The sequence below is a fragment of the Anolis sagrei genome, chromosome 5, assembly GCF_037176765.1.
Source record: "Anolis sagrei isolate rAnoSag1 chromosome 5, rAnoSag1.mat, whole genome shotgun sequence".
Lineage (NCBI taxonomy): Eukaryota > Metazoa > Chordata > Lepidosauria > Squamata > Dactyloidae > Anolis > Anolis sagrei.
Genome location: NC_090025.1, coordinates 160,161,145 through 160,188,108, shown reverse-complemented (window position 1 = coordinate 160,188,108; position 26,964 = coordinate 160,161,145). Strand labels below are relative to the sequence as shown.

At 40.1% G+C, this 26,964-nt stretch overlaps 2 protein-coding genes across 2 annotated transcripts in view; one reads left to right on the top strand and one right to left on the bottom strand.

The window, feature by feature from the left end:
* The window catches only part of SERHL2 (serine hydrolase like 2), a 34,629-nt gene extending 14,628 nt beyond the window's left edge, over nt 1-20,001 (top strand). The window contains exons 7-12 of the mRNA XM_060777168.2: nt 7,015-7,127; nt 10,232-10,311; nt 10,771-10,805; nt 12,522-12,598; nt 14,026-14,113; nt 15,297-20,001. Of these exons, the coding sequence (XP_060633151.2) occupies nt 7,015-7,127; nt 10,232-10,311; nt 10,771-10,805; nt 12,522-12,598; nt 14,026-14,113; nt 15,297-15,416 (513 nt within the window). The 3' untranslated portion in view covers nt 15,417-20,001. The remainder of the gene's footprint in view (nt 1-7,014; nt 7,128-10,231; nt 10,312-10,770; nt 10,806-12,521; nt 12,599-14,025; nt 14,114-15,296) is intronic.
* On the bottom strand, nt 17,169-26,485 carry RRP7A (ribosomal RNA processing 7 homolog A). The gene is made up of 7 exons (XM_060777169.2): nt 26,356-26,485; nt 24,329-24,471; nt 23,183-23,308; nt 22,405-22,528; nt 21,361-21,458; nt 20,236-20,434; nt 17,169-17,576 (listed from the first exon to the last, which is right to left on the bottom strand). Exons 1-7 carry the CDS (start codon nt 26,417-26,419, stop codon nt 17,491-17,493), a joined length of 840 nt encoding a protein of 279 aa, XP_060633152.2. The 5' UTR covers nt 26,420-26,485; the 3' UTR covers nt 17,169-17,490.
* Between the last annotated feature and the right edge of the window lie 479 nt (nt 26,486-26,964).

Genomic DNA, 26,964 nt, shown 5'->3' with positions numbered 1-26,964 from the left:
CAGTTCGAAAACATGCAAATATACAGTGAATACAGGCTTTGCAAGAAGAAATAGGACGGCACGAGATGTGATAGTCCATTTTGTGAAGAAGACGACAAGAGATGACATTTTGAGAATGAATAATAGAAGAAGGATCTGTTATAAAGGAAAGAAGATAGTTATACTGAAGGAACTTCCCGGAATAGTGTTGAAAAGAAGAAGGAAGTATGCACTGTTGACGGAAGAACTAAAGAGACAAAAGATACGGTTTAGATGGGAAAGAGAAGAAGGACTGATGCTGACATATAAGGAGCAAAGATTTTGGATTAAGAGTGAAGACAGCGCAAAGGAATTCCTAAACAGAATAAAACTGGATAATGAGAGAGAGAAAGGCGAACACGCAGAAGGAAGGACAAAGAAGAAGAAATGCACAGACTCGATGGAAGAAGAAGGCATGGAGAAGGAAGAAAAGGAGGAATTAAGAAGAATGTCGGAAGAAGGTGCGGGAGTATTGGACTTAAGTGATTCGGAAGGGGAAGAAATAGAGGAGGAGGAATTAAGAGAGGAGGAAGAAGAGGAAGAAGAACTAGAAGGAGAAGAGCAGGAGATAAGAGAGAGTGAAGAAGAAGAAAGAATATGCTGAACGACTTAAGAATTTACTCTAATAATGTTAACGGGATGAACTCCCCGAACAAAAGAAATAAAATTTTTAATGGATTAAAGAAAAAAGGATATCATATTATTGCATTCCAAGAAACACATGTTACGAGCAGACATACAAAACATCTAGATAACAAAAAATTTGGTCAAGCATTTTATGCGGCAATACAGGAAAAAAAGAGGGGGCTAGCTACATACGTAGATAATAATATAAAGGCAGAATTAGCCTTTAAGGATGAAGAAGGAAGGTTCCTGGGGGTGAATATCTGGTTACAAAACAGAAAAATACTTATATGCAACATATATGCTCCGAACAATTCGAAAACAAAATTTGTAGAGAAGTTGAGGAAGAGTATAGAAGAACAAGAGCCGGAGCAAATGATAATGTTAGGAGATTTTAATGGTGTTTTAAATAAGGCCCTAGATAGAAGTACAACAAAAGCAAAAGTGGGAAAGGGGAATAACGAGAAGGGAGATCTCCCAAAATTAATGACAGAGATGATGCGGAATTTATGCCTGGTGGATATATGGAGAAGTAGAAATGAGAGGAAAAAAGATTATACTTATTACTCATCAAGACATCAAAATTGGTCCAGGATAGATATGATTTGGATTACATCATCACTACAAACAAATGTTTCAAAAATACAAATTCTGCCCAGAACGAATTCGGATCACTGTCCGATGGAATTAGAAATAAAAATAATGGAAAGGATAAAAAGATGGAGGTTGGATGAAAATTTGTTAAAGAAAGAAGAAGATATAGAAAGAAATAGAATGCTATTAAAAGAATATTTTGACATCAATGATGGACCAGAAACAAAAATTTTCACACTTTGGGAGGCGAGCAAAGCCGTAATGAGAGGGAATTTTATACAACAGAAGATAAGAACAAATAAAGAAAAAGATAGAAAAATGAAGAATCTACTTAAAGAAATAGAAGAAGAGGAAGGTAATTTAAAGGCTAATCCAAGAGATAAAGAGACAAAACAAAGATTAGAACACCTGCACAAGCAGAGAGAATTTATGGAAACAGAGGAAAGAGAAAAGGAGTTGAGATATATGAGACAGAACTTTTTTATGAACGCGAATAAACCGGGAAGATGGCTCGCGAACAAAATAAGGAAAAGAAAGGAGACTACATATATCACGAAATTGAGAGATAATGAGAGGAGTATAACCCAAGAAGAGGAGATAAGAGAACAGTTTCAGGGATTTTATAAGAAACTCTATCAGGAGGAAAACACAGAAGAGGAGGAAATCTACAGATACCTAACTAATCATAGGATTCAAAGGATTTCAGAAAAACAAAGGGAAAGTCTAAATAAAGAAATCTCAGAGAAAGAAATTAGAGATGCAATAAATAAATTAAAACCAAATAAAGCCCCAGGACCGGATGGAATTTCGGCAATTTATTATAAAACCTTTCAACAGGAATTAGTACCCTATCTAAAAGAAATGATGAATAGAATAAGAATCTACAAGGAAACCCCAGAGACATGGAAGCAAGCGAATATATGTTTGATACATAAAGAAAACTCAGATAAAGAACAAGTAAAAAACTACAGACCAATTTCGTTGTTGAACGTAGATTACAAGATTTTCAGTTTGATAATGGCAGAAAGGCTCAAATGGGTACTCAACGAATATATAAAGGAAGAACAAGTGGGTTTCTTACCTAATAGGCACCAAAATGAAAATGTGAGGACGGTTGTGGACCTGATTGAATATTATGAAAACAAACACCAAAATAAAGTAATGTTATTAGCGCTAGACGCGGAGAAAGCGTTTGACAATGTAAATTGGAAGTTCTTTAAAATTATAATGAAAGAAATGGATCTGGGATTTTATTTTCAAAATGCGATTGAGGCCATATATGAGGAGCAAAAAGCAAAAATTCTGGTGAATGGGAAAGAATCAGAGAGTATTGAAATAAGGAAGGGAATGAGACAGGGCTGCCCCCTATCGCCTTTAATCTTTATATTGACATTAGAAATATTGCTAAATAAAATAAGAGAAGAAAAAAGCTTAGTCGATGCAAAGGTGCAAGGTCAGGAATATAAAATATGCGCATACGCGGATGATGTAATATGCGTAATCGAGGACCCAAAGAATAACTTAGGAGAATGGATAAGAATAATTAAAGAGTTCGGCAAGGTATCAGGATTTAAAATTAACATGGAGAAAACAAAAGCAATAACTAAAAACATTGGAAAAAAGGAACAAGAGGAAATAAAAAAGGAATGGAACATACAAATAGTGAACAAGTTGAAGTATCTGGGGATAATATTGACATCAAGAAACCTACACCTGCTACAGAACAACTATATAGATAAGTGGAAGGAGATAAGGAAGGATCTGGAAAAGTGGAAGAACTACAACCTCTCGCTACTTGGTAGGATAGCCACAGTGAAAATGGCAGTATTGCCAAAGTTGATTTTTTTTATTTCAGAACTTGCCAATAATACGAAACAAAAAAATCCTAAAGGATTGGAATAAAGACATTAGGAAATTTATTTGGAAAAATAAGAAACCGAGAATTAGCTATGACAATTTGACGGAAAAAAAGGAAAAAGGAGGGATGGTGGCACCAGATCTGGAACTATACCTGGAAGCAAATGCACTAATTTGGGCTAAAGATTGGGCGAAATTGGAAAAAAAGAAATTATTAATATTAGAAGGATCGGACCTGCGAGAAGGCTGGCACACGTACGTTTGGTATAAGGGGGAAAAAAACCATTTCGTAAGATCAACAGTTCTGAACATATGGGAAAAATATAAAGATAGACTATACAACAAAACACCAATGTGGGTATCCCCTCTAGAGGCGGGACAAAGAAGATGCACAGGATGGCATGAATGGTTAAAGTATAAAGACTTACTAAAAATGGAAAGAGGAGAGATGGCGTTAAAATCACAAGAAGAATTAAACACAGTGGAACAGAAAGTATCATGGTTACAATATTGGACGATAAAGGAAAAGTATAAGAAGGATAAAATGATAGGTTTTAATCTGGACAAAAATTTCTGGGATAATATAATGGAGTCAAAAAGAAAATTAATAACGAAGATTTATAAAAAGCTGCTAGAATGGAAAATGGAAGCAAAGGGAGAAAAAAATTACAAAAAAAAGATGGAATGAAAATATTGGAAGAAATATTAAGCAAGAAGAATGGGAAACAGTCTGGAGATAAAAACTAAGATATTGTTACGCCACCGACATGAAAGAAAATTGGCTTAAGACGGCGCATCGATGGTACATAACACCGAAAAAATTAGGGATGAGCAATAGTAGTACCAGCACAAGGTGCTGGAAATGTAAAGAAAAGGAAGGCTCATACTTTCATACATGGTGGACCTGTAAAAAGGCCAAAAAATATTGGAGAGAAGTCCAAAAAGAATTACAAGAAATGTTACAAATTAAAATACCATGGAAGCCAGAGTTATTTCTCCTAGGGATTCACGATTTGAAAATAGAAAAGAATATTGATAAGATCTTGTTTATGATAACAACAGAAGCAAGGATAACTTATGCTAGAAGATGGAAGCAGGAAGATACACCAGACGAAAATGAGAGACTAACAAAAATCTTGGAAGTAAGAAATATGGACCGGCTCACCTTTCTAATAACGAGAAGTAAAGGAATAAAAATGAAGGAGACAAACTGGGAAAAAGTGATGGGTTATTTCAAGCAAAGGAACAAAAAAATCCTGATATAACTGAAGAAGAGCTGGAAGGAAGGAAGAGAGGAGAAAGAAGACGAGGAGAGAAGAAGGGGAAGAAGAAGAGGCGGAGATATGGATGAACGACAGAGAAGACCCTAAGAAAACCTCGGGAAGTCGAAAGCAAGAATCTATCTTTTTTTTTTATTGTTCTATTTGGGGCTTTTGGGCTACACTTCCCTCTTCTTTCTATCTCTGGCTACCACTCTATCCTGTTTTCTAGTCTATTATCTTTTGGTCACTATATCACTTCACATTTCGGGGAACTGACACACATATACCCTATACCTTTCTTACTGGTAGCTCTCGCTACAAAGCTATATTTTTAACTGTATCTGAAAACTGAATAAAGATTATTTTAAAAAAAAGAAAACATGCAAATGTGAGTAGATCAATAGGTACCACTCCTGCAGGAAGGTAATGGTGCTTCATGCAGTCATGCCAGCCACATGACCTTGGAGGTGTCTATGGGCAACGCCGGCTCTTCGACTTAGAAATGGAGATGAGCACCAACCCCCAGAGCCAGACACAACTAGACTTAATGTCAGGGGATAACCTTTACCCTTTTTTTAATTACTGCTATAACTATTATTATTATTTGAAACACAACAAGATGAGTCCACAGCAGACACCCTGCTGGCTGTTGAATTGGATCACACGTCGGACACGTCCCAAGTGTCTATTATTATTATATTTATATTTATACCCTGCTTTATATCTGCTGAAGGGGACTCAAAGCAGTATAGATCAATCTCTGCATGGCATGCTATTTGTGTGAACTACTTTGCATGGGACTTCGGTTTACTATGTAGACTTCTGGCCATTTGTCCCAACCACTTAATCTAGTGAATGCTCCTTTTGTTCCAGGATAGGTATCTTTTCCTACCATTATTAAGGAGAGATGTCGAATATTTATTTCTTGTGCACAACAAAAAGGCTGAAATTAGTATTCTATATTTCCTAAGCGGATAGGATTTCCCCCCATAAAAATGCTTTATTTGTGTTTGTTGACTCTGTTGTTGTAAAGGTTAGGAGAGAGGCCTAGAAATGTTTAGGAAATACAAACCAGGCTCTCAATCCTAGAGATGCCTTGCCACATTTAGAGCATAAGGTGTCTTAGCATTAAGCACTGTAGTCTATTCAGTTCCAACTCTTCGCATGGAACCAAATACTGTTAATCAATTCGTGGTTTTTCTGTTTTGGTTAGGATGATGTTCAAGACTTTATAGCTTATGAAGAAAATATTATTTCTCATCCATAGTTACTTACTTCCTTTGGTGTGAAAATCCTGGTTTCCATCAGCCAAAATTCCCAATTAGAATAAGTCAGGATGTGATGATATTAGTATCTTATCAATGTTAATCTGTTTTGGGTGTAAAAGAGTGAAGATATTGTTGGCATAGTAATAAAACTTGAAAAAGGCGGATTCATAAAATGACTAACATAGGTAATGGCCTAACAAAACATTTACTGGAATAATAATAATCATCATCATCATCATCATCATCATGGTTTGATATGTATTTTTATAATGTGATTTAACTGTTTTTAATTGATATGTATGTATATATGCTGTGGCATTTAATTATTGCCAATCTGTACGCTGCCCTGAGTCGCCTGCAGGCAGAAAAGGGAGGGATAAAAATGTGACAAATAAATAAATAAATAAATAAATAAATAAATAAATCATCTTTATTTATATTCCACCCTCTCTCTATAAGGACTTGGGGCAGCTCACAACAGAATCGAGTCACAATACATACATAAACAGAAACCAAAAAGACAAGACATCACATGTAACCAATAATTGTAAATAAAAATTTCCAAAACAATTTCACAATAAATAAATACACAGATAAAAAAATTGTACTGGGTTTAAAAAACATTGCACTGCAGAGGGAAAACCAGTTTAGGTATTGACAAGGCTAAAAGACCACCATCATAATGAAAAGTAATCAACCATGTGAAAACATGTATTTCACAGAAAAGCAAACTGATGGAAATCATAAATGGGTAACTCGATCAGTTCTCTGAATATAAGGCCAAGGTGAGACCTGAGACCCGCAATAAAAACACACTCCTTTGAAACAATTTTAATTTCCAACAAAATATCACATTTATTCTCTCAAATGTATACTTCCCAAATGAAAAGGGAAATCAATCCCAAGCACTGCCAATACCCAAAATCTATCAAAACCACACAATTTCTCCTCCTCCATTCATAGACACTTAACTGTGCATTTATTAACCCAACTCCCATCAGTATAACCAAGGGTGAGAGGAAGGGCCACAGTTGGCCACCCCTGCCCTAGTCTGTTTTTTTAATCCAGGTGCCTTGCGTGATTCCGTGATGTGGTGCAAATATAATTGAACAGGTAATCTCAAGTGTTGAGGGCAACTGTAGCTGACAGGATTTTGGGGGCCGCAGTTGTAATCCCTTATTATTGGTTGTGTATGATGCACAAACCAGAAAATTTGGGGGGGACCAATACTCCTCAAAAATCTGAGCTGATCTGTCCCAATCCAGAACAAAGATAAAAGCTGCATTTTCAGTTTATCAGGGAAGGGAAGGATAATTATCCTGGATAGTGACTTTGTGAAAAGTATTGTGTCCAAGAAGGAACAGAAAACGAATGATGTCTTCTTCTTATAGAAATGGGAGAAATGTCTAACTGACACCCGGGCAGTCCTTGAGAATCAGCTGAATATTGAAGCCAAGCAACACCAATCTCCCAAAGTGCGCAGCTCTGAAGAGGCCCTTCAGAGGTGAGTTCCCTTCCTGGATGCTTCAATAGCCAGTGTATCAAGTTTTATCTGGGAATGTTGCATTAACCTAAGTGCTTGGAATATGCTGTTTTGAATATTCACCTGTTCTGCAGGGGGCACAAGGGTTCTGAAAATTGTACTTCATGAAACTAGTCTTATCACAAATTCCTCCTCCCTTTTATTATTATAATAATAATAATAATAATAATAATAATAATAAAACAAAGACTCTGGCACAAACCAGTAAAGGTAGCCCCAGTAGTGATTGGCACACTGGGTGCAGTGCCTAAAGACCTCGGCCTGCACTTAAACGCAATCGGCACTGACAAAATTACCATCTGCCAGCTGCAGAAGGCCACCTTACTGGGATCTGCATGCATTATTCACCGATACATCACACAGTGCTAGAAATTGGGAAGTGTCTGATATGTGATCCAGTACAACAGCTAGCAGAGTGATCTTGTCTGCTGTGGACTCATCTTGTGCTAATAACAACAACAACAACATTTTATTTATATTCTGCCCTTCTCACCCCGAAGGGGACTCAAGGCGGATCACAGTACACATACACGGGAAACATGTAATGCAGCTTTGTATCGACAATACACAAACAGACAGAACAGAAGGAGGTGGTTTGTTTCGACTCAGTGTCCAGCTGTTTTTGGTGCCATGGAAGGTTGGGCTTGAGTCCAGTACAGGGGGTGTTGTTGCTCTGTTGTCTATGATGAAGAGCCATCAGGACTTCCTCCTTCCTTTTGATTGCTCAGCATTTTCTGATCTTTCTTTATGGCGTCTTAAAACACCTCCCCCGTTTTTGGTGGTACCTAATTTCTCTAATTACAGCTAAAGCTGTTTTTGAATTACTTAGGTAAACAATGAGCTAGGCTGACAGTTGGCAGCTCATGCCAACCCAGGGTTCCGAACTTGCAGCCTTTCGGTTGATAGATCTTATAATTGCTGGTGATTTACCAGCTGTGCTAAAACTCTGGAATCATAAGAGTTGAAAGGAAACACAAGGGTCATTGAATCCCATGTGCCACAGAGGAACAACCAACTAAAGCACTCTTGTAAGATGTTTCTCTGGCCCATCTTACCTGTCCAAACATATCTCCCTGTATGAACCACCTCAGAGATTAAGATCATCTGGGGAGGCCCTGCTCTCGGTCCCACCTTCTTCACAGGTGTGGTTGGTGGGGATGAGAGACAGGGCCTTCTCAGTGGTGGCCCCTCAGCTGTGGAACTCCCTCCCTAGCGAAAGCAGGTCAGCTCCCTCCCTCCTGACCTTTAGGAAGAAATTAAAAATGTGGCTATGAGACCAAGCCTTCGATAATGCAGTGCAATAAGTGAAGTTGGATAATGTGCATTAATGACTGGAATGGCTCCTGGAATATGATTTTGAATTTTAATTGTGGTTTTAATAATTGGTTTTAACATTTAAATGTTTTTAATTCTATGTATTAATCTGTATGTTTGACTATTTGTTTGTTTTACACGACATTGAATTCTTGTCCATTGTAAGGCTGCTCTGAGTCCTCTTTGGGGTGAGAAGGATAGGATATAAATACAGTAAATAAATAAAAATTTTCCAGCCTCTTTGAAGACTACCAAAGGAGGGGGCCTACCAACCTCTGAGATAGTCTGTTCCACTGTTGACAGTTTTTACTGCTCAAGCAGTTTTCTTGTATCTGTTGTTTGCCCTTTCAGTTACAATCAGAGCTAGTAAAGGATCCCATTTCTGGCCACAGCTCACAGAAGGATTAGCAAGAATTTGGAACTGTTACTATCACTGGCCCCAGACCTGTCAAAGGACAATTGTGTTTGAAGAGTTGTAAGCTTGGCCATTTCACTTCTTTGGGTTACAAAGGCTATTGGCCATCTTGGAAGGAGCATTCTGGCAATTATAGTCCCCAAAATATCCCCATTTTTTTCAAAGTTCTCCACAGACTTCAGGCTAAGAGCAGAGAGGATCTAGTTCTTTTTGTGCCCTTTGTATGTGGAATTGTTTATCTATTAAATTTAATAAAAATCAATGGGGTCATCATAAGTCAAGAGGCAACCTGATGGTGCATACAAGCATGCACATGCACACAAATATACATACAGTGTTCTCTGATGGTAGTCTCTAAAATAAATGAGCCACAAACATGTGTATTTTATTCCTAGGTAAATGGCAGTTCAAACATGTGAGGTGCCATCAAATCATTTCTGAATTATGGAAGTAAGGTGAATCTTCCACAGAGTTTTCTTGGCTAGATTTGTTTGGAAGGGGGTTGTTTTCACCTTCCTCTGAGGCCTAGTTAATGTAACTTACTCAAGATCACCCACTGTGGCGCAGTGGGTTAAACCCTTGTGCCGGCAGGACTGAAGACCAACAGGTCAGAGGTTCAAATCCGGGGAGAGTGTGGGTGAGCTCCCTCTGTCAACTCCAGCTCCCCATGCGGGGACATGAGAGATGCCTCCCACAAGGATGGTAAAACATCAAAACATCCAGGCGTCCCCTGGGCTACGTCCTTGCAGATGGCCAATTCTCTCACACCAGAAGCGACTTGCAGTTTTTCGAGTTGCTCCTGACATGACCCCCTCCCCCCCAAACTGTATTTCTATGGCCATGTGAAGTCGCAAGAGTCATAGTCCAATGCTCAAAAGCAATGCACTAGATTGGCTCCTCGGTGTCGTTACAATCAATGGTTCATCAAGTTTCTACTTTTCCATTAGTAATCAATTCACAAGCAAAAATTAACCAACTTGGATGATTGATCTTAGAATCTCGGTACTTGGTTGGCAAATTTTGGAGCTGCAATCTAAAAAAGGAAAGTCTCCCCAGTTTTGATTAAGATACTGTTATAGTGCCAAACTAGTCTTGTTTAATGTATTGTTGAAGGCTTTCATGGCCAGAATCACTGGGTTGTTGTAGGTTTTTCAGGTATATGGCCATGTTCTAGAGGCATTTTCTCCTGATGTTTCGCCTGCATCTATGGCAAGCATCCTTAGGATGCTTGCCATAGATGCAGGTGAAACGTCAGGAGAAAATGCCTCTAGAACATGGCCATATAGCCCGAAAAAACCTACAACAACCTAGTCTTGTTTGTTTTTGACTTTCCTAGATTGCTAGAGGCAAACAGTAATCTCACGGAAGAAAGTGGGAGGATATTGCTGGAGCGAGGAGCTACCAAAGTGCCAGGAGGTAAGACATTACTGCAGTGAGGTGTCTGTTTTGAGCCAGGCAAGAGCTAAACAGACAATGGAATCTACTTCACGTCTAGGAGACCCCAAGTTTAAGCCTGCCTCTTCAAATTAAAATACCCCGAATGGCAGGTTTGTAAAAGCCCAGCCTGAGATTTCTATTAATTCTAGTGTCAGATTTGACTCTGCCTAAGGCTTAGAAAAAATATGGACTTCTCTCAAAGGTTTGGTTGGTGGATGGAGTTTCTGGGAATTGTAGTCCAAAGGAAGTACTTTTCCAAGATTTGCTTTGGATCTGTTGATCTGCTACATTGGCTAAAGTGTTTTTTTTCCTTCCAGATGTTAGGCTTTTAACTTTTAGTCTAGTTTCCTACTTACTATTTAAAATTTCCTTATTAAACAAACTTTCCTTCAGGTCAATTTTCTCATAATTTGAGATGTAATTCCTCTTTTCCTACAGGTTTGGTTTATAACAGAGACATAAGAGCCACCTTGGTAAGTGTATTTTTTAATCCTTGTGTATTTATTTATTTACCGTATTTATATACCGCCTTTCTCAGCCTGAAGGCAAGTTATTATTTGAAGTCAGAGTGAGCAGGGCACTGGGAGACCAGGAGGCAGTTTTCTACCCCTGCAATGGGATGCATCAGGCTCCTAAAACAAAACCAGAAGTCCATTTCATTTTTGCAAAGCCCTTTTTCAGGATGAAAGTGTTGGAATTCAACCCCAAGTCTGCAATCCTCAATGAAGAACAGTGTTAGCTTAGAAACAGGCTGAGGGAATCCCCGGCCATCTGAATAACAGTTGGAATACAGGCTGGGCACGAGCTTGAGGTGGAGGGAAAGCAGCGCTCAGACAGCTTTCAATTCCAGCTCGAGATCAGCGCCAGCCGGGGATAAATCTCTCTCTTTCTCTTTCTCCTCTTTTCCTCTTTTTTGCCCCCGCCTGGAAGGAACAGTGGGCACGCACTCCAAAGAGAGAGAGAGAGAGATTAATTGAGAGATAGAGTGTCCATCTTCTAGAAGGAGGGTGGATGGGAGACATACATATATGTCCCTACTTTGCGGAATTTCACTTATTGCAGGTGGTCCTGGAACGTAAGACCCGCAATAAGTGAGGAAACACTCTATATTGATTTGTTCTCTTCTCTCTCTTTCTGCTCTTTCTGATTGGTTATGTAGAATAGATACTTTTTGAGGTGCGTGCCTTTGTTTCAGACTTCTGCTTTTTACATCTTACTGTATTGAGCTCTATCTCTGCTTGTGTGTGTCAGGAGAGATATAGTGCTCGTGGATTTTCCCCTCTCTTTTGAACCCAAGAAGAGATGGAGTTAGAGAGTAGCTCCGACCCAGTTCTTTACTATAAAGAAATGTAGTTATTATCTTTGTAAATAAACATTTTGTAACTTTAAAGATTGAATTTGGCATCTTTGCTTCCTAAGCTCTAATTATTTTCTAGCCACAACACTTCACGCTTTGCTTGCTGTGAGCTGAATGCTCAACTATAAGTATCTTGTTTGTATTTTTGGATGCTCTGCTGTATTTTTGGGAGTCTTCCCTAACAGGCATGGAGTGGGTGGAGGGAGGGCTGCCCCTTGTTATGAAATATCACAAATGTTTCAACACATCTCCCCCCCCCCACCACCACCACTAAATGACGTTTGGGGAAGTTCAAGAGTCTGAAATATGTGCACCTGTATGTATGATAGAGGAACCATGTTGGGTCAATTTGAACAAATTTCCCATCTCTGCCAAATCCTTCTTTTCCACCTTTATCTCTTGCAGTAGAGGGTGAGGAAAGCCAGTGTGGCTTCAGGTGTTGCTGGTCACCTGGCAGTTCCCATTTGTCATATATGCAATAGTGTGTGCTGGGATGCGGTGGATTCTTTACTACTTCTCCTAGCAGATATCTATGGTATTTTGTAATAGACTTATCCAAAGCCACTTAATGTTTTCTTTATCATTTTCCACCCCCTACTTGCTTCTTTCCTAAAATCACTGAACTAGCTAAATCTTTGAAATACTACATTCTGTGGACTTAGTGAGAAGAGTCAGCATTAACTGACTTTTCCAGCCAGTGTACCAAGCAAAGGAGACACAATCTGTAAAGCACTGGGTTAGATGTACGAGTATTCCCATAAGATAGAAAAATGGATTCACTGTTTTTATCATGTTTCACTTGCTGGTCTGCCATTTTATCTTTCACATATAGCATATCAGCTCTTCTACACCTTTCCAACATCAAGTGACTTACGTGAAAAAAATCCAGGCTGATGTACTGATAATCTTGTAAGTGCCATAGGCCATATTTCACTAACATTCACAAAGTTAGTATTTTTGTGTTCCTCTCATAATATTCGCATCCTTGATTTATCAGCCCAGTGTACTCTTGGCAGATGAGACAACTAGCACATGGTATGGAGGAAGATGGCCTTCCCCTCTGTAAACAGTATACTAGCAGCTAGGCTTCCCTTCCTTGTGCCTTTCTGCCCTAAATACCTTTACTGGCACTTGGGAGCCTCAGTGGCGCAATGGGTTAAACCCTTGTGCTACTGAACTGCTGACCTGAAGGGTGGCTGAACTGCTGATGTAAAGGTTGGCAGTTTGAATCCACGAGACAGGGTGAGCTTCCGACTGTCAGCTCAGTTCCTGCCAACCTATCAGTTCAAAAACATGCAAACGTGAGTAGATAAATAGGTACCACTTTGGTGGGAAAAGGCAGAGATACTCCAAGCAATCTTGCCAACCACACAACCAGAAAGTGACAACGCAGGTTCCTCAGATTGAAAGTAGAGAAAAAAAACATCTCCTCAGAGCCAGAGATGAGCACTGCTTCCAGAAGCTGGAAATGAAAGAAGCCTTTGCCTTTGTTTGTGTGTCTTCATTGTATATGACTGCAAAGGCATGAAATATTTGCCTGTATATGTAAATGCTGTAATCCACTCTAAGTCCCCTAGTGGAGAAGGGCAGAATATAAATAAAGTGTATTATTATTATTATTATTATTATTATTATTATTATTATTATTAGCTCATTCACTCACTAATCTTCTTTCAGGCATGATGCTTCATTCAGCCACATGAGGCACCATGCCTGAAAGGCAAATAAGAGCATATGTGAGTGAATGAAGTGCCAGCCGTGCCTGAAATGGTGTAAGGTGGGCAAATGAGTAAGTGGAAATATGTAAATGTGTTTTTTTAGACCCTCTTATAAATTTTCTCAATTTGTTTTTAACAGCAGTTTAATAATAAATGATTGTATTGGTTCATAAAACTGGCACAATTTTTCCCATCGTGTAATAGTTGCACCCTCATTGTTTGGTAAAAAAAAAAAAAAAAGAGGATAAAATGTGTGAAATAGGGTACTTGACATTTGTTGCTCTTCTGACTTAAAAGAAAGGATATGTTGCACTTCACTTGTCTGTCCCAAGAATGATATGATAGTTACTGAATGATAGTTACTTCATTGTAGAAGGATATTAAAGGTCATGAAATTAATGTTGAATCGCTCATCATTATGGTTTCCTAGTACCAATCTGGCCCCATATTCCACCAATCTCTTGTGTCCATCAATAATGCCCGTTGGAAGACTAAATATAGGCTTCCCTCGAATGTAACAAGAGCTACACAACTGATCTCTCAAACATCTTAACGTAATTATAATTTCTGTTCTTACTCAAAGCCATAAACTTCTAAGCTTTCAAATTTTCTTTCTAGAACAGAAGATGGGATGTTTAGAATTGGATCCCATCATTCTCATCTTATAGCGATAGTTTTGGAAGCATACAGAGCCTCATACAAACAGGTGAGTAGAAGCCTTGAAGAACAGAGGAGTTTCGAGGATACCACAATTATGAATGGTCTCACTTATCCAACCTTCGCTCATCCAACATTCTGTATTATCCAACTCAGTCTGCCTCCTGCCCGAATCCACATCTGTTTCAATACATTGCGATGTTTTGGTGTTAAATTCGTAAATACAGTAATTACTACATAATGTTACCATGTATTGAACTGCTTTTTCTGTCGATTTGTTATAAAACAGTGGCTCTCAACTTGTGGGTCCCCAGGTGTTTTGGCCTACAATCCCCAGAAATCCCAGCCAGTTTACTAGCTGTTAGGATTTCTGGGAGTTGAAGGCCAAAACATCAGGGGAACCACAGATTGGGAACCACTGTTATAAAGCATGTTTTGATGCTTAATTTGTAAAATCATAACGTAATTTGATGTTTAGTAGGCTTTTCCTTAATCCCTCCTTATTATCCAACATTTTCGCTTATCCAGTTTTCTGCCAGGCTGTTTATGTTGGATAAGTGAGACACTACTGTATTATTATGTAGCCTGTACTATTTTTGTAAATTTATATCAAGGGGAAGAAAAATGTAAGGATAGAGCTAGGTCAGTCCCGCCATTTTAATTGCAAGAAGCTGGATATGAGATTTAGAATTCATTCTTACTTTAAAAAGTCATTTTTGTGGGTTTTATGCATGTTGTGATAGGCTTCACAGGGTTGTAGGTAATGCTGGGGAAAAGGTGAGATGTAATGAATGAATAAAAAAAATCTAGATCTAGTTTATGATTGTATTCTCTGAGCTGTTGCATTTTATTTTTATTCTATTGATTATTTTTCTCCCATCATCTCTTAATTTGTGACAAAGAGAACTTAACTATATGGCAGAATATAAGTTCTGTAAATAGTGTCCAGAATTCCCTGAAACAACTAAGCACTCTCTGGTGCAAGGGGGAATTGCAACAGGGACCCTGCTTGTGGTTGTCCCACTGGAGGTCACTAAAGGTAAGGGGTGGAAATGTCAGTCAACAGGACAACAGACTTTTGCTGTCTGTGGATGACAGGATGGAAGATAGTTACATAGCTAAGTAGGTAATTTTGTGGCCATTAAATATAATAGTACTGATGGGTTTATTATCTGATATCTCGTTGTTTATCTCTTCTGTACTTTTCTCACTGTATTCCTTTTTGCCTTTAGCATTTTCAGTTTGTTAAGGTCCCTGGGAATCACTTTATCCACCTCAATGAGCCTGAATACGTGGCTGGGATCATCAGCACCTTTTTAAACGAAAATGAAAGTCTCAAGGCAAATTTATAATCCAGAACAGAACAGAAGGAATAAACACTGTGAGAGATTGTACAGAAAAATCTATTGGTGTTTTGGTCCATGGAAAGTTTTTTTGTTTTGTTTTATCCTTACTAAATTGCTCAGTTGAGTGCAGTTCTTCATTTGCATCTTACTTTAAGAGGCATCACTGGTGAGCAGAGTACTAAGCAATTCATAGATACCTTCTAGTAGTGTTCCTGCCATTGTAAACAAGCAATTTGGGTCTACATAGACTAGCAGTTAATGCAATAAAGAGAAAGTGTTTGCTGTTCGTGTTGGTTTAAGTTAAATTCCACTTGGCAAAGGAGAGCGATGGTAGGTTGGCACATCTTTGTGATGGTGGGGAAGTACAGAACTAACTAGGAAGAGGTGATCCTAGCTGAGAAAGGTTGTACATGTATTTATCATTCTATGCTACTATATTTATGCTCAAATAAGTGGCTTGGTTTTTAGAATTCAGATCCAATTTCTGAATGTTTCTTCATCCTTGTGAGAAGGGAAATACCCATACCAGTTATATCGTACTGATGTCCACCAGTATCTCAAATTCCCAAATGTGATTATGAGCTCAGTTTATGAACCTTGAGCTAATGTATCAAATAAAAGGTGGTGCTGTCACAGCCGGCAAGTCTTCAGTGTCTCTATAATGGGACATCTGTTCCTCCAGTTATCATGAACTGCTTTAAGGGGAACTATAAAGTAAGAGCGGGCAGACATCTGAAGTATAGGGGCCACATGCCCTCAGTCTCAGTTTTCTGGTACTTATTTGTGCATCCCCTCCATATGGTACAGCAAACATTTTTACTGTGATGGAATATGTATAAAAAAAAACAGAGTAACTGCTTGTTAATTTGCCAATAATCGATTATGAGCTTTGGTTATCATTTAATAGTTTTTTGGAGTTGTGTAGAGCAGCTCTTCTTAGGACTAGTTTTGTGGACCTTTTCCAGCAAACCACATGCAAATGTGGGAAAGTGGCAAAGTAGTTCAGGGAGTTGTCAACCCCCATGTGAAAACAGCTCCACTGGCTTCCGATAAGTGTTTTGTCCCAATTCAAGATGCAGGTTATTATCTACAAGGCTCTAAATGGTTTGGGTCCAGCCTATATTCACAATCTCATCTTCTTCTATGAACCTGCACGAGCTCTAAGATCTTCTGGAGAGGCCCTTCTCTCGCTTCCACTTTCATCACAAGTGCAGTTGGTGGCGACAAGGGAGAGGGCCTTCTCGGTGGTGGCCCCCCAGCTCTGGAACTCACCTCTCCAGGGAGATCCAATTGGCACCCATCCTTTCCACTTTCTGTAAAGACCTAAAAATGTGGATGTCCCAATGTACTTTTGATTAATCAGTTCACTAGATAATTTTGGCCCTTCTAGCCATAACTTAATATCTGGCTTTCACACATTAGCATTGTTCCTGCCCCTGTAGTTGTATTGCACTAATTGACTTGGCCCTCCTAGCCCAAACTTATCTGGCTCCTGCATTTTATCATCCCTGTCCTTGCAGCTGTATTGCACAAGCCCTGCCTCGCCCCTTAGTTTATTATATGGCCACAATGCTTGGCGACTGATTGTTGTTGATGGTTTCTTTTTATAATGTTTTGTATTTTTACTGAGTTTTATTTTAATCTCTGTTTGACTGGGATTGTTCCCCATGTAAGCTGACCCGAGTTCCTTTGGGGAGATGGTGGAAGGATACAAAAATAAAGATTATTGTTGTTGTTGTTAAGACAGATAAACCAAGATTATGTTGTAACATATAAAAATGTATTTACAATCAAAGGTATGTGTTTACAGCATCTGAAATTTGTATTTGAAGTGCTCATGCTTTGTGGGCAGGAAAGCACTAGATGAATAAGAATTAATGCACTCAAATATCAATTTCAGAACTATCAGCACTGCGTGCCTTTATCAAACAAGAAGGCAATTTCTTGAAGGCCACGGTGCTGTCACAGTCCACGAAATATTGAAGAAAAAGGGGATATCAGATCTGACTTCCTGTACTATATAAAACTCTCTCTGCAGTTTTTCCTGTGGCTACCATTCTTTTAGGAACAGCTTTGCAACTCAGTATGGCCGAAACTTCCGCTGAGCGCGCATTAGTGCAATTTTCTGCTTGTCCTCTTCAAATTTCTTCCTTAGTTGGGCTATATCTGAAATACAAGAGACATTAAATCAGAAAGGAGCAGTGAATGTAAGAGAGCCTATCGTAACACTACTGTCCTTTGTTGTAGAACTTGTAGCTGAGTGCACATTCTTGTACCTCCAAAACAATGAACTTCAGATAGTTTCAGAAAGCAACGTTATCTGTAACAAATAATCTGAAACCCCACTTTCTTTTGTACTCTCACTTTTGATAGACCTGGCCCAGCAGACCCGTCTCACACCCCACGTGTCTTCATTTTCCTTCTTTCTGAATTTACTGTAAGCCAGAGTTACTCTTTTTATTTATCCCCCTCTAAATCCACTAAAAGCAGTTCAGTCTGAAAAGTGCATTATTCCCCTAAGTCCCTTCTCTAAAAGCTTTGTCTAAATAAAAGCATTGTAGCCTGCTGATTGAGGAAAATAGGGAGGTGGCCATTCTGGCCTCTCTGTAGAGGGAATTCCAGAATCGAGGGGCAGTCACTGCAAAGGCCCTCACCAATTGTGCGTGTGACAGTGGTGGGATGGAAAGACAAACCTCTCCTGAGGATATCAGAGCCTGGGCTAGCTTATATGTGGAGATAGGATCTGCCAAATAGCCTGGCTTTCCCCCTATAGGGCTTTATACCAAGAAAGTATTATGTTGATTCTATACTAAAAACAATAAATAAGAAAGGAAAGGTATTATCTTCCCCACCATCTCTCTATAGTCATATGTTTGATGTGTGCTGGAATGCCACTCTCCCTTGCCTATTCTGCTGGGAACTAAAGCATCTATGTTAGCATCATTTGTCATCTCCCTTCCCTTCTCCAGGGCAATCCGCTTAGTCATCTGTTAAATGGCCAATCTGTTATACTTCCTCAATAAAATGTATTTGTTTCCAGAGTACATTTAGAGGCACCTCAACTAATGAGTTACTCAAGCTGTACTCGTAACTCCCCAGACATATAAAAAGATTTTGTTGATGTTTACAGACACATATGCAGAAGTAAACATGGTAGTAGCAACAACACAACACTCTTCAAATTAAGGCGGGCTTTGTCCAGTACGCATACACTGCACTATATTGTGTATAGCTTTACCCATCCATACTACCACACACCCTTTCTCATTTTTTAACTGAAAAGGCCCTTGGCAATAAAAGGGGTGGGCTTTGCATGTGGCCTGCACTTTGCCCAAACTAAGAAATTCAAAGAACATAATTAGATTACTGCAATGCACTCTACATGGGGTTGCCTTTGAAGACTGTTTGGAAACTCCAACTAGTCCAACGGGCAGTAGCTAGATTACTCACTGGAGTGTCATACAGGGAGCATACCACTTTCCTGTTATGTCAGCTCCACTGGCTGCTGGTCCAGTTCCAAGCCCAATTCAAAGTGCTGATCTTGACCTATAAAGCCCTTTACAGTTCCGGCCCAGCGTACCTGTCCGAACATATCTCCCTCTACGTCGCACCTTGAAGTTTAAGATCTTCTGGGGAGGCCCTGCTCTCGGCCCCACCTCTGTTGCAAACGCGCTTGGCGGGGATGAGGGACAGGACCTTCTCAGTGGTGCCCCCCCTGTGGAATTTGCTGACCAGTAAAATTAGGTTAGCCACATCCCTCCTTTCCTTCAGAAAGAAGTTTAAAAAGTGGTTGTGGGACCAGGCCTTCGGGTAGCATGCTGACAATGACAATGGTAATGATGACAATCACTATGGAAATGGACTATGGACAAGCTTCTGATGAGAGTCTCTGGTCATATGAATTCGGCTTAGATTAGGCCATCAGGCTGTAATGTTTTAAGTCTTTCAAATTGAATTGATTTAATGTTTTTATCTATATGTAATTATTGTATGTTATTATGTGCATATAGGGGCATTGAATCATTGCCAGTTGTAAGCCGCCTCGAGGTGCCCCCTCCCTGGGAAGGGGAGGGAGTTGAGAAGGGCGGGGCACAAATATTTGAAATGAATGAATAAATAAATAAATAATTACAAAACCCATAAAATGTCTCATATCCTAACGCCATTTAATAATCGCACTGATATTGTCAGAAATATTAAAAATTAACTAGGTATTTTTTATTACAAAAGTGTGAGTCAAGAACTGAAAGAGTTAGTAGGCCGAAGCCTGTTAGAGTCAGTGGGCCAAAGCTAGTGTCCTGAGGAGCGCGTGGTAAATCTCTGTGTGAGAGAAGCCTTGTGTAAGAAGCCCCAGGTTAAAAAGGCCTCATGTATTAAACTGTGTGTAAAGCTACTATGTGAAGCTCCTGTGTAATTTTGGTGTGAGAGGAGGGTTTGTGAGAGCGAAGCTGTTTATCTGCATGGGGAAGAAGCCCAGCACGGAAGCAAAGAAAGAAGTATAAAGGACTTTATTTGTGTTGTGGAAACCTTGTTCTTGTAAATAGTGAAACTATATTATTTTACTACAAAGAAAAGCCTCCTATGGAAGAGATACCACTAGTCTGTGTGTTTTTGTTCTTTTTATCATTTTGGGCTGCTGGTCCTGGGTCATGCTGCTGCTAATAAGTTACTCTGCTGTGCATTTATGAGGAGGGTCTTTTGTTAATAAGCCCACTGCCCCACCAAATTATATCACGAAGAAGGTAGCAACTCCTATTAAATCGTATGTCATTCCTTTCCATCAAATTCCACTGGGAGAGACTGAAGGTGGGATGCCACTACTCACGTTCCCTCTTGGTCTCGTGATGCTGCCACGCATAGAAGTTGAGCAGCTCCTTGCGGGCTCTCTTGCGTTTTTCCCTCTCCAACGCTCGCAGGTTGGCTGCCTCTGTCCGTGGAAGTCCTGGCTTCCGGCCTTTCCGTGTCACCTTCACCCACCCTTCCTCATCTGGGACACCGTCTTCCTTCTCAGCTTTCTCTTCCTCCTGCACCAGTACAGAAGTGGAGAAATGGGAAGGGGAGCAAAAAGAAGTACCACTCCTCTAAATCTATCGCAATCTGCTCACTTACATCCCATAGCTGTCCTTTAAACTCAGAAACACAAGAGAGGAATTTCCCTTGACCTTTACAACCCTTTAGATGTAAGAAGCCCCCATAACAAGGCCTCCGGTAGAGCCAAAATCTGTAGAAACCATTTGGCAAGATTTAGGGTTTTGCTGTCAGCCAAAAAATTCAGACACAATGCTCCCACCACCATGTTTCCAGTTTTACTCCAATGACACTAGAGAAAAAAATAACTCTGGCCTCCATTGTGGCATATAACAAGTAATATTTTTAAAACTCTTATTTGCATGCACAGTTTTTCTATTATTGGCTAGAATCTTGGGGACTTTCACTGGTGTAACAGTTGCTACATAATTCTACATTAATTTTCTGAGATATTGTGCAAGGATGTATACACTTCCTGCTGCCATTGACTGACTGGTGAAGTTTTTGCCCTCTCAAAAGTCCAACATAAATGTGCTGGTGGAGCTTTACAACATTATTTAATTTACATCCCACCTTTCAGTCATCACTGCTACTTTATCACCATCAAAGGAAGGAAATCTTACAAGTAAATACTTCTGACAATATATCCCATCTTCCCCTATAAGGAATTTCCTTGTTATAGTTAACTCACCCCATCCCTAATTATCTTTGCAATAACCCTATATAATAGTCAATAGTCCAAGATCTCCAGTCAGTTACATGGCATAGTGGGATTTCGACTCTAGCCTTCCAGTTCAACACTGGTCATTCCCCCACAATGGTTTTCGGCCCATCCATTACTAATCTCTACCCATACAGGCAAGTGACCCTTCCAGGAAAGTGCATGTCTGGTGAGCACAATTACATCTCCAAAAGGCCACACCTTTGCAATCTTTTTGTCATAGGCTTGCATAAAAGTATCCACTTCTGTTTTCAATTCAACAGGATTCACAATTGAAGCTGCATAATCAGCAATCCACTCTGAGATAAAAAAAAAGAGTCAACAATTACCTAGCAGTAGCACCAAGGATAAAAACACAGTCTAGAAACATGAAAAGTTCCTCATCATCTACAAATACTATGAAATATGTCTACATGATGGGGGACCTCTCAACTGATTAGGGGGTCCTGGTGGCGATGCTATAGGACTTAAAGTCCACTGAGATGGAGTGGTTGGAAACCCAGTATTACCCCTCTATTCTATTTCTTGCATATTTTTTAAAAATGGCCAGTAATCAATCAATACACTATAAAGACTAGGGAAAATGTGTTCTAGTGTCACTGGTGATGGCACTGATGGGAAAATGTTATTTGTATATATGTTTATTTTTATCTCACCTCTCTTCCAATATAGGGATTCAAGGTGGAAAAAGACAGCAAGCACTTGAGTGAGAAGAGGGTGAATGAATTGTAGAAGGGGAAAAGATTAACACAATAAACAACTCTAGTTGGGAAATAAGCATCCAATTTGGATAGCATTCGCATTTTATCATGTTGCAGCCCTACTATTATTTCTGCCAAAACAAATGTGAAAAATGTGTGACCTTCCCAAAGACACTCAATTACAGTTTCTAGCTGCCTCAGCCAGCAAGACTAATGATAAGGAATGATAGGAACTATGGTCTAGCAGCAGTTGGGTGGCCACAAATTCCCTATTCATATCCTAATGAACTCGGAACTGAGGAGCCTCTTCTCAACCTGCTGCAGTTCCAAAAGGTATGTTCACAGTAGCTCCACAATGTAGGTTTGGATGAGAATAATAAGTTCCAAAATCATTAAGTGTGCTGCAGCACTCACAGGGCTGTTGACCCTCATCTGTTCAACTCTTCTCAATAAGTACTATGTACTGTAAAAAAATCCTTCCAGACCTGTATGCCAGGCACAGAAGAAAAAAAAATGACCCTCTAGGAAAGTGTAGTTAACTTACTCTGAATGCCTGTTAGCACAGGATACTTATTAGAAGATAGCACTAGGGGCTCATCTGTTGATACAGATTTGGCAGCCTGCACTCCAGCAGGACTCTTGAAGACCACATAAGCAACCTGGAAACCCTGCAAAACAAGAAGCGCATGATTACGGGCTGGGTTTGTTTTCACCTGTATGTGCCTCAGTGGGTGAGATACTAATGTAACTATTGGAAACATGTGCCAAAGGGAGCAAATGCAAAAGTATTGTGTGCAGGCTATAGACACTAAACACTCTTTCTCCTTGTTGTTGCTCTTGTGTGCTTTCCAGTCATGTCTTACTCATGGCCCGAAACCAACACTATCATAGGCTTTCTTTGGCAAGATTTGTTCAGAAAGGCTTACATGTTGCCTTCCTCTGAGACTGAGAAAGTATGCCTTGCCCAAGGCTACCCAGGGGGGTTCCATGGCTGAGCTGGAATGTGACCCCTTGTCTCCAGTATACCATACCAGCATTTTCTTCCTCCGCACCCAAGATTAAAGTATGATGTCCGCTAATACACTTGGGGTGAGGAAGACAATATGTTTTATACTTGACTGTGCAATTCTGAAATATGAAAGTGACAGTGTCTGAGTCAGAGATCCTGAAACACAAGCAACTAATAAGCTGTGAATTGTTCACAATAAAAAAAAATCACAAAGAAAGCAATTGCTCCTATCTGTTTCAGGAGAGCTCCCTTTCCCCTCCCCAAATGCAAATACCTCAGTATTTCCCATCCTTGCTCAGTGTTTATGACTTACCAAAGGTTTTTTTGCACCAAAGAACTTTGTTTTGGGTAGTTTCTTTTTTTCTCCCAGCGTTGGCTTTTCACACAGCTCAACAGACTGTACTGAGCCGAAGCCAGAGAATAGCCTTGACAAACATTCCTACAGAAGCAAGAATAAACTGTGAATTGTTCACAACAACAATAATAAACAATCCCAAAGCACAGCATGATTCAGCTCTATAGGAAATAACCTTTTAAAAGACTGAAACCATCCCCAAGGAGCTCATCTGTGCCTATTCCTCAGAATAATGTACAATTCCCTGCACCATGAACTTGGTTCCTGTCCTCTATTGTGTTATTTGTATGTAGTCTGTCCATGTTGTTCTGCCCTCTATTTATGTTAGTTGAAAGCTGCCATGAAATCTCTTTGTTACAGAACAGGATATAATTATTGCAATAAACAAAAATACCCCAATTTGTATATATGAATATTTCTTCTGAAATACAGCCTACAGCACCTGGGATTCATAGTAGTCTCCCATCTAGGAACTGACTGAGCTTAGCTTCCAATATCATACAGGATCTGGTGCCCTTAGAGTATATAGGCCCTACATTTTATACATACAAATATGTAAATACATAGAGACACATGTCTCCTGTCCTCTATCTAGAAATCTCAGGGTGGTATACAATAAAACTGGTCTGACAAATTTAAACAGTATAAATACTAAAATTATTTAAAAGGCTAAAAATATATTTTAAAATTCAATAGTTAAGAAGACAAATAATGTGAGTTTTTGAAAAAGCACAAAGGTTATATTAGTTCAATACTTGGTCTCCTCTTCTTTATGAAGGTACAACATATTATTTCTATAAGATAACACAGGTATACAGGCAGAACTCTTTATTCCCAGTATCCACTGTGTACTGGCTGAAATCATTAAGAAATAAGTGTACAGTGGGCTCTGGTATCTGTCAAGAGTTTTGTTCCAGGACTCCCTGTGGATACCAACGTCTGTAGATGCTTTGATTCCATTATATACAAAGTCTCACCAAGAAGACTCAATGATAGAATCATTTTATGGTTACAAGTCAGAATGACATGAAGGCACACAACAATATAATCCACAATCTTCTGTCCATGATCATATAGCTCTCCCTCCCTTTCCCAAATACTCACCTCTGTACAATATGGAGGGACATTCAGAACAAAAAGGGTATTGTTTTGAGGTCTGTTATGATCTTTTTCCTCCCTGACTTTGTGTTCCTTCACATAGAGATAGTGAGGTGACTGGTGCTTTTCAGAGAACTTAACTGGTATTACTAAAAAGAAAGAAGAATCCGTTTGTAAATAAATATGTTGTTACTTTAAAAACAACCAGCTACTAATTACACTACTCAGCTTGGAGCTTAAACTTTGCTATCCTTTTTCTCAGCCCCAACTTGGTCAAGAGGGGATTGGTCTTTGTTGCCATTGAGATCCCTCCAAGTCAACCGAACAACAGCAATAACATCTGATACAAAAGGTAGGCCTGCGACTCCAACACTGACACTTTTTCTTCTTCTCCTGCATGATTTTTATCATCTTTTGCTGATGAAGAATCCAGTGGAATTCTGAAAGCTTATCTGGTATGTTTTGTGCATTTTAGTTAACCATTAAGCCACCATTCTTTTGTGGATTTTGAGTTACTAGGTGTTTCAAAGCTAAACATTAAGCTATTCAGCTTAATGATTCAAATGTGTAAGAGATTTTCCCCTTTGGCTGCTAGACCAGGCATGGGCTAACTTCAGTTCTCCAGGTGTTTTGGATTTCAATTCCCAGAAATCCCAGCCAGCTTGCCAGCTGTTGGGAATTGAAGTCCAAGTACCTGGAGGGTTACAATCATCTGATTTATAAATGACTCACAGTTAAGAATGAGGGTGAGACAACAGAAAGTGAGAGAAATCTGCCTCTAGGATGGGAAATTCACTCCTGGAAGAGTTATCATGGGGAAAAAGTGTCTCCACTGAAGCTTTAGCACCAGTCCTTGTTTCCACAACAAGCATTTTTTTCAAAATCTAATGATCATAGGGACAAAAAGTGTGGGGAAGTATTCTGAACAGGGACACAGACCATAAAACAAACACCACAAGGGTGTTAACCCTTTCCTATGTTATCCAAGGGCCCCCTGGTGACACAGCAGGTTAAACTGCTGTGCTTGCTGACTTAAAGGTTGGCGTTTGAATCTGGGGAGCGGGGTGAGCTCCCACTGATAGCCCCAGCTTTTGGCAACCTAGCAGTTCAAAAACATGCAAATGTGAGTAGATCAATAGGTACTGCTTCTGTGCTCCATGCAGTCATGCTGGCCGCATGACCTTGGAGGTGTCTATGGACAACGCCGGCTCTTCAGCATAGAAATGGAGATGAGCATCAACCCCCAGAGTCGGACATAACTAGACTTAATCTCAGTAGAAACCTTTACTTTACCTATGCTAGTTTTATGTGTGTGTGTGTGTGTGTGTGTGTTTTTTTTTAAATTGGAATAACACTCCAAAAATGCACCTGTTCTGACTTACATACAAATTCAACTGAAGCACAACCCTACAGAACCTATCTTTTCTGTAACTTGGGGGCTGCCTGTATTATTTGTGGTATCTCCCTGAAAATCCATTTTAGCACAGCAAACCCATGAAAATACACAAAAACTTTGAGATTTTAATACAAGTGTAACAAAAGATAGCAGTAAACAGTCTTTTTTTCCCTTTCAACCTGAAGGACTATTCAGCCCATGCCTTTATTAAAACGTAGTCCATTTTGTGCAACGTGAATGGAACTGAAGGGAAGTGTGGTTTTGCCAACCTCCCATTCAGTTCCTTCTGCAAATCATGGAGTTAAGTTGAAAGAAAGTTGTTTCCAAGGGCCTAGGCCAGGCATGGGCCAACTTGGGTCCTCCAGGTGTTTTGGACTTCAACTCCCAGCATTCCTAACAGCCTCAGGCCCTTTCCTTTTCCCCCTCAGCCGCTTAAGCGGCTGAGGGGGAAAAGGAAGGGGCCTGAGGCTGTTAGGAATGATGGGAGTTGAAGTCCAAAACACCTGGAGGACCCAAGTTGGCCCATTACTAGTCTACACTGTAGAATTAATGCGGTTTGGCAGCCCTTTCACCTGCCAGGGGGTTACCAAATACCCGTCCCCGCACCGGGTTCCCCAGAGACCTGACCCCTCCTCACCCGCGAAGCCCAAGGGGGCGGCCGCCCTCCCGCTCCTCTCGTGCCTCTTTCCCGGCGCCGCCATCTTGCTCCACGAACAGGAAGTGGCCTCGCTTGCCGCAAAGCATCCTGGGAGTGGTAGTTTCCCAGGGGGCGGGGGCGGCGATTCGGGGGAGATTCTCGAAGAGGCGCAAATACGCGCGAGGGCAGCGCTGCAGGGCCTTTAGCTTTCTCTTCCGAGGGAGTGGATGATTGGCTGTTGCTAGGGGATGGGGCCCTTTGTGATGTCACTGGGAAAGGAAGGAAGGAAATAGGGAGAGGGAAGGGAGGGCGGAGGTATGGGTAGGGAGAGAAGGAGGAAAGGAAGGAGAAGGGAGAGATGGAAGGAGAGGAAGAGGAAGGGAGCGAAGGAAGGGGAGGAAAGGAGGGAGGGAAAGAAGGGAAGGGAGGAATGAAAAGGAGGGAAGGGAAGAAGGGAATGGAGTGATGGAAGGAGAGGAGGGAAGGGAGAGATGGAAGGGAAGGAAGGGGAGGAAAGGAGAGAGAGAAAAGAAGGGAAGAGAAGGGGAGAAGGAAAAGGAGGGAAGGGGAAGGAAGGGAATAAAGAGGGGGAAGGGAGGAAGGAAAGGG